We start from the raw sequence: 8,605 nt of genomic DNA on the forward strand, positions 1-8,605 counted from the left end.
AGCTGAGATGTCGAAGTCGGAAAAAACAATAAATTAAATTAAAATTTCTCTTCTTGAACGTTTAAAAAAATAAATAAATAAACGTTTTAAACGGAAATTATTTGAAATATTTTAATTAATTAAAATAATTGTAATATTTTCTAAATTTAATAAATTTTAATTAAATTATAAATAATTTTTGCCATGATTATTAAAAGTAACTCTTTGAATTAATTAGATTTCATGCAAAATTCCTTAGCATTATACACGAAACTAATTAAATTTCGACACTAAAACGGGGAGGAAAAAAAAAATAATACTAAATTTTACTGTTTAAGTAAATTGTTTATAGAATTTTAACGCTATTTACTGTGTTTATAATAGTAAAAAAATTTATTCGAATTCTTTCTCTCCGTTCTTAGCATTTAAATTTACTCATAAAATCATACGCAGTTACTTCGTTTTAACGTTCAGAATTGTATATTATTAACCGAAATATATAAATAAAATAACATTATAGTTACACAGGTCTAACCTGCGAACAACGGCCTGTAAAGAAAACGTAAGAAATGTCCGTGGCTCGGAGGTGGTCGTAGTTTGGAGGTTACATTGTATGCGTTTTGAAAAAAATACTGGAAAAATACTGAGGTTATTTAAAAAAGTTCTTGAAAGTGTGTTTAGAGGTGGCCTCCGTTGAGAGGTTTTTTTTTTATATGAATTAAATAACAGTTCCCTCAAATGAATGCTGTTTAGAGGTGGTCGTTATTAGAGGTTCCATTATATTAAGATGAATTATTTTTAAATGTAGAATGCATTTTAATCGAATTTCTTTGAAAAATTATATTATTATTATGTTAAAATAAGTCATTTTATGTGAATGTAGAATAATATATTGAGGACTTACAGGCGACGACTTGCATTCTTGGTTTCTTTGCAGTTCTGGTGTTATGTCGACAATGAGCCCAGATTCGTCAGCCATGGATGACACAGTCTGGCATCACACAACATTCAATTGTGATTTCATGACACTCTCCAAACATTTTGAATATGACTAGAAATAAAAAGTTTACTTTAAAATGAATAGAAAATTTCACGTTAATTTCAAACTAAAAGACATAACATTTCGCGTTAATTCTATACTAAAAAACTGGCTTTCATTAACACTAAACGTGTGTAAAGTATTGAGGAATTCTGTTATTGTAACAACAAAGAATTTTATATTCTGTTTAGTCTACGTTTTGTTTCTAAACAAAACTTGCGGGATGTAATTCTAAAAATACATATAAAATTATATTATTTACTTTTTTAATATTAAATTCACTTATTTATATTATCTTCTATCGTTAAAGTAATTGAAGTTACGTTTGTTAAGTCACACTTAATAATTAATTATGATGAATTAAATAATTTAGTAGTTTTAATTTTCTTTCGTGTGTATATGTTATCACGTGTCAAGTCTTCAATATAAGTGAAGAGGCGAGACAATACAAGAGAAGGCCCCAATATAACACTGAAAAGTTAGGGGCAAGAGAATATTCACAGTGAAATTAAAGGGGAGGCCCTAATACCACTATGAATGAGGCCATTAGCACTTAGTTATTGTATATACACGCGTATAATTGAGTTTATAGCATTCAAATTGATTTTTTAAATTTATTCATGTACAAAGATAGAGGGCCCCCTAGGCCCCACGGTTAAGTCGATTGTAGTATTCAATATAGAAACTCCACACCGACTGTTTAATACAATATTCAGAGCAGCTGTGGATTAAGACCTGCGGGGCATTTAGGCACTGAAGATTGGGGCCCCTCTACATAATTTGCGACTCGTAAACTAATAATTGTAGCTATAGAATTATGAAATCAGTATAATATACAATAGCAACAGTAAAAGTGCTTCCTCCTCGTCCCGAGGGGCGCGTTACATCTTCATGGAACCCGGCGAATTTGAATTAGGATGCCCATTTAGTGTTTACTTCAGGCATTTTTCTTCGGAAGAATTTTTTTTACGGAAATTTCTCATAAAAGATTTCTTTCAGGTCCCCAGACAATTGCCCTTTTTGCAACAAACCACTGGGGGGGGGACATGTGCATCACGTGCTTAGGTTTTTCCCATAATTGAGGGCCTCTAAGCACGTGAATCAGTATCGAATTATTACTAAAGGAAAAACTAAATATAATAAAAATACTACTTTAATTTACTTTCATAAATTCTTTATTATACAGTGGCCACATGAATAGACGAAGGAAACGTTTTACTGCATTATACTCAAGGTTGAATGGTGACACGTGTTAAGAGATGTGGAAAAAAGATGACCCAAGGTCGGTCCCGTTGTCAAGGTAACGTATCAAAGAACACGTCACCATGACATATTTCGACCCCATAATAATTAAATTAAGTACAATTACTTCGATACACATAACACTGTACCCAGAAATAAGCCATCGTTCCACGCTACAACACTTGAAACTACTCATAAAGAATTCAAAACATGGATTCTAAGCGAGAAAAGCGAACATCTGGATGTCTGATCGTTGCCAAGACAGAAAATGACTTGGTTTTTCTAACTTTACGATCGACTTTCGGTCCAAAATATGCAATTAAATTTTAATTACGTATACTGAGTAATTTAAATGGCGTCGTGCGTAATGAATTTAAAATAAAAAAATATATATATATATATTATATTGTTTAATTAGTTACAGAAGTATAGTTTATATATATATATATATATATATTTAATNTTATATATATATATACAGATAATTCTAATTTACTGAGATTAAAGTGGTAATTACTGTTACGTCAATAGTGGATTAAAGATGGATATTGTATAAATTGTGATTAATTTTAAAGTTGTTGAAATATAATAATCATCCCACGATTTCTATATAATTACATTTGTCTTAATTATAATACGTTTATTTACATGTATACATACGCGAGATCTTTTATATAAATTCTGCGCCAAGTAAACTCTGCCTCAAACTTTACTATATAAACTATGAGCCAAGTGGTTTATATATAAACATGGCATCAAATCTCGAATATGTAAAATCTATGTTACCATATATGCATAAACTATGCGTTAATTTAATGCTAATATTATGTAATTAATATACGTATCATACGCCAAGTATCTATATGAAAATCTTTGATATATATGCTATACTTGGCGTATAGCTTACATATCTACGTGTCAAGTTTATGATGAATATAAACATTCTGCGCCAAGTCTAATTAATTATCTCCAAACGCAATATTTATATAAAACATTTTTATGTAAAGACTTGATGGAGTTAACGTTTAAAAACAATGGTAATACAGAAGTTAATCACATAAAACACGCCACACGAAATAATTTATATCAATTTTAATGTGGAATATTTCATGTAAATTGCATTTAAAGTCATTGTAGATTATTTGGTCCCTGCTTTAATACATGACAATGATTTCGATGCAATAATTCAAACAGGAAACGTGTTTACAATACATGAATTTTTCATGTATACACTTCACATAAAATTGACTTTTCACATAAATCATAATAAATAACTTAGATGGATCTATAACACTTGAATTTATACATTACTCTAACGTTAAATTTTTCTATTTTTTTACTTAATTCGATGCCTCCGCCTAAATTTTCTGTGTTTTAAATACGGTTTCGACGTGTTTTAATTGTAAAATTACACAAATATTTGATTACAAATCAATTTATTAACCTTAAAAAAGATGAGATGTCAAGAAGCTGAGATGTCGAGATGTCAAGAAGAAGATGCTCAAGAAGATGAGATGTCGTGTTAACTTAGAACAGCAAAAAATTGTAAGTACTCCGCCCAAATTAAGCGATTTAAACTGCATAAAATCCGCTCAAAATAACGTAAAAATTATTTTTAAAAAAATAATAAATAAGTACAAAGATTGGCCAAGTACGAAAAATTAGAATAGTTCAGTATATCGAAGTACACGAAGTATCAAGTTTCTGTTGTGTTTACTGGTAACAGAGTTTAGTTAAAAGTTCAAAACTTTGTAAAAGTAAATATATCAATATATAAAAATAGTAAATAATTTGCAGTACAAGTTTCGAGAGGGACTGTGGAATTAATTAGTCAATTCATACATAAACTATCAACACCCCCATCATAAATACACGTCTAGTGAAGTGTAAAAATGTATGAACTCCGCCCAAATCATGCTGTAAAATTAATAAATATTTAACTATAATATAAAGTAAGTTATTTGTGATAAATTTAGCGATTTGGGAGAGTCAGTTCTTGGGTCACATTAAGCGCCAAATATCGAGTATAGAGGAGCCCAAAATATTGTTTATTTGAGGGATAAATTACGTAAAATAAGTTAAAAAGTTCAAGAACTTATAGGAATAATAGCATTAAAAAATACTTAAACCCATTTAAAACGGAACAAATTCTTCAAAACAGAGCGATATTCTGTGATAAACCTATAGTTTTTACTGTACATAGAAGCAACGGAAGTGAAATTTGGGCGGAGGTGTGTCACTTACACTAACAAAACTCTCATTAACTTGCGTAGTAAATTAATTATTTGCAATTTTATTAACAGAAAGTCAGGTAAAAGTCATGAAAGATTAAAATTAATCCTGGGATGATAAGAGATCAGAAAATCAATTTGGATAAATATAAAAAGACTTACCTATCATCTTGGAGAATTTTATTCACTAGAAAATCAATACCCGCTAGCACGTGTTTGCATTTTGGATTTAGTGCAGTCCACAATTACTATATATCAATAATATATATATTGGGAATCTCAACACTGTATAAAGTGAGCTCCTCTCAATCAAAATGACGATAATAAGAGGCAAAGTTTCATATATTTAAATGGAGAATGAGTGGAGCAAAGTGTGAAGTATGTCACGAGACCTAAATACCAAGTGGAAAGTTTCAAGGATCGTTATCATCTAAAAATAAGTCACACTGGGAGAATGATTAGAACAAGACAACTTCCTCACCAGGCCAATGCCTTTCCATTAAATAAATGATAAACTTAATTAAAAATAGCTTCATCATTTCCATTTCTCTTAATTAGTTTAATTAAACTTGAGTTTTTTTCTTCTTCTTCTTCTCTTTTTTTAGTAGCTATTTCGCAAGTTTAAGTGTGATAAGAGGAATTTTTATGCGTAATTTCTATTATTTTATAATTAATTTTGTGATTTTTTTATATTAATTTAATGCACTCTTCGTTAAAATATTGCATAAAATAGTTTCTTCCCACCCTCTATTAATTTTTTTCTGAAGTTTATAGTAGATTCTAGGGATGTTGGTTAAGTGGGAAGACGTGAAATGGTCCATACAATTATTTTTTTGCATAGGAAAATGCTTAAAGTCTTGCATTAATATGCAAACTTTAAACTTCGAGCAATACTTAAATTCGGTATTAATTAAATGACATTTTCTTTATTAAAAATAATGTTGCATTTTTAAGCTATGCAATACATTTATACCATGTGCAGCATTTAAAATCAAATGCATTTATATCTAATACAACGATTTTGCATTTATACAATTATTTTCTATGCAACAATATTTATAATTTTATTTAATTTTATAGAAAATGCATGATTTGGCCGTTATTAAAGGTTTGAACCAGCTCTTCCTATTGATTAACGTATAACTAGGCCCCATGATATTATTATTTGAGATAGGATCTGCTTATGTATGTTGAACTTCCAGGTNTGGAGCAAAGTGTGAAGTATGTCACGAGACCTAAATACCAAGTGGAAAGTTTCAAGGATCGTTATCATCTAAAAATAAGTCACACTGGGAGAATGATTAGAACAAGACAACTTCCTCACCAGGCCAATGCCTTTCCATTAAATAAATGATAAACTTAATTAAAAATAGCTTCATCATTTCCATTTCTCTTAATTAGTTTAATTAAACTTGAGTTTTTTTCTTCTTCTTCTTCTCTTTTTTTAGTAGCTATTTCGCAAGTTTAAGTGTGATAAGAGGAATTTTTATGCGTAATTTCTATTATTTTATAATTAATTTTGTGATTTTTTTATATTAATTTAATGCACTCTTCGTTAAAATATTGCATAAAATAGTTTCTTCCCACCCTCTATTAATTTTTTTCTGAAGTTTATAGTAGATTCTAGGGATGTTGGTTAAGTGGGAAGACGTGAAATGGTCCATACAATTATTTTTTTGCATAGGAAAATGCTTAAAGTCTTGCATTAATATGCAAACTTTAAACTTCGAGCAATACTTAAATTCGGTATTAATTAAATGACATTTTCTTTATTAAAAATAATGTTGCATTTTTAAGCTATGCAATACATTTATACCATGTGCAGCATTTAAAATCAAATGCATTTATATCTAATACAACGATTTTGCATTTATACAATTATTTTCTATGCAACAATATTTATAATTTTATTTAATTTTATAGAAAATGCATCATTTCTAACGTTAATTTCTCATTAAAAAAATCAAATTCCTTTCCTATAGTTTTACACTTAACTATTAATTTTTATATATAATTTAATATATTTTAAATTTATTTAACATTTACGACGTATAATAACCCTTCTAATTACTAAAAAAAAAACAAAAAACCCGTGCAAAATTTGATCATAAACTCCTGCCAACACACTTCATTATACGCGCTACTTAGCAACCGTTAATTATAAATATTTATCTGATTAAGAGTTAAGATCTCTGCTAATTTGAAAGTACAGAAATAGCACAGAAAATATGAAATGTAAGGAAGAATTAGGATATCATCTTAAAGGACTATCCGTCTTCGATGCATGGATGACACGCAAATGTAGGTCAACCTAAAGAAAATGGTTGTAAACATAGAAACGTTTTCTATAATTTATGTTCTCTTCAAATGTAAACACCACAGTTCGTAGTTAAAGTTCAACAAGGTAAAAATACTAGCGAAGAAATGCATCTTATATATATATTTTTCTTCTATAAAGTTGATATTTAAAAAATGTATTTTTATTTGTATTTTTTTTTTTTTAAAAAATTCAATTTTCTTTTAATTTTAAAAAAAAGTAATTCATTATTATGTCATTAACTCCTGAAATTGAAATAAATTGAAATAAGAAATATGTATTATTACGTCATTATAACCTGAAATATACATATAATTTGAAATGAAAAGTATTAATAAATTGTAAAAATGAATAAATTTCACGAATAAAATGCAATTAACTAAATTTATTCGAATTTTTTAATGTAATTAATTTTTAAAATAATTTAAAAAAGTCAAGAAATATTTTTCTATATCATCGAATAATTTTATTAAAATATCTGATTATTAAAAAGAATTAATACAGAATTATAATCGTAAATGCTACACATACAGTATAAGATTTTCTAAAAACAAACCTAATTTTTAACTAAATACAATGAAACCTGCAAATACAGTATAATCACCTGTGTTAGATGACCAGTTTGAGCTGGCCCCTCCAGTGGTCACATTAGCAGGTTTCACTGTACTGTACATGGAAAATTTTATCAAATTCACACGAAATCGTGCACAATATATAAATTTAAATAGAAATTTATCAAAATTCATTTCCCTTTTCAAAATAAATTTATAATTATCAAATCTCGCAGTAGCACTCTTCCTTATCACTATCGTACTTTACCCTTTGAGATATCGTGTTAACACAAAATATAAGAGGTTATACCTTAGTTTTATAGTACAAATATAAGATAAAGTCTTGACCTAAATGGATACTTTAATGTATAGTTAGCATAGGAGGGAAAGGGGAGTTAGAAACCTGAACTTTTTTAGACACCACCGCTGGTTTCTTTGTCCTCCCCCCTCGAGTAATTAACATATCATTAACAGTCGAATGATAGCATCGAAATTTATTTCGTAGACTTTCAGAAACTTTCCAAACTATACTTTATGATAAAGATAAAAGGGTGGATGGACACTTTATTGTGTAGAGGATGTTGACCTCGTGTGAGGGTGTCGATTCGCTGACCAAGTGTTTTTACACTGACACCAGCTGATTAATGCCTTTTCTATGGTTAATAATGTGGCTCTAATTGTTTATATAATATATTTTCCTTTAAAAACATTAAAAATTAAATTTAAATAGCATAAAATGTCACAAAACTTCATCAACAATTGATAAAATATGAGCTATTGACGTATCAATGTACTGACCCATTTAATGGAGTTAATGTCATTTATCGACTTTATTACTCTACGTACAGAAGATTTTTGGGCTTTTAAACTAAATTACTTAATTTAAAACATTTATTAAAGCCAATTAAGGATTCTACATCAAAATTTTGCTAATTAAATCGATTATTTTTCCGCATAAATCTGGCTTAAGTTTAATGAAATCGGTTGATAAAAATGATTATATTTAATTACTTTAAATGGATTTCGCTGTATATTTAAAATGAAATTTAATAATATAGTTTAATACGAATAATACGACATAAATAATTACAGAAAATATCATGGATTATTCTAAATATCTTGCGTGCAGCTGCTGATTGATAGTGATACCTAATGAAGTAAATCATGAAATATACTGATTAAATTTTCATTCCTCGTTATAATATGTGAAATTTAAGAAATTAATATTCAAAGTAGGTCAAAAGAA

General features: G+C 28.3%; 1 protein-coding gene across 2 annotated transcripts in view; it reads right to left on the reverse strand.

Annotated features, from left to right (window-relative positions):
• The window catches only part of LOC111624610, a 114,047-nt gene that overhangs the window by 73,942 nt on the left and 31,500 nt on the right, over positions 1-8,605 (reverse strand). The window contains exons 1-2 of one of the 2 annotated variants that reach the window (XM_023367509.1): positions 4,654-5,021; positions 884-1,030 (exon numbers count right to left, since the gene is read on the reverse strand). In XM_023367509.1, coding sequence (XP_023223277.1) covers positions 884-958 — 75 coding nt within the window. In that variant the 5' untranslated portion in view covers positions 959-1,030; positions 4,654-5,021. Of the gene's footprint in view, positions 1-883; positions 1,031-4,653; positions 5,022-8,605 lie in introns of those variants that run through there. The other variant, XM_023367508.1, reaches the window with a different exon arrangement.

This window comes from Centruroides sculpturatus, unplaced genomic scaffold (assembly GCF_000671375.1).
Source record: "Centruroides sculpturatus isolate CEXI.00-Female unplaced genomic scaffold, Cexi_2.0 scaffold56, whole genome shotgun sequence".
NCBI lineage: Eukaryota > Metazoa > Arthropoda > Arachnida > Scorpiones > Buthidae > Centruroides > Centruroides sculpturatus.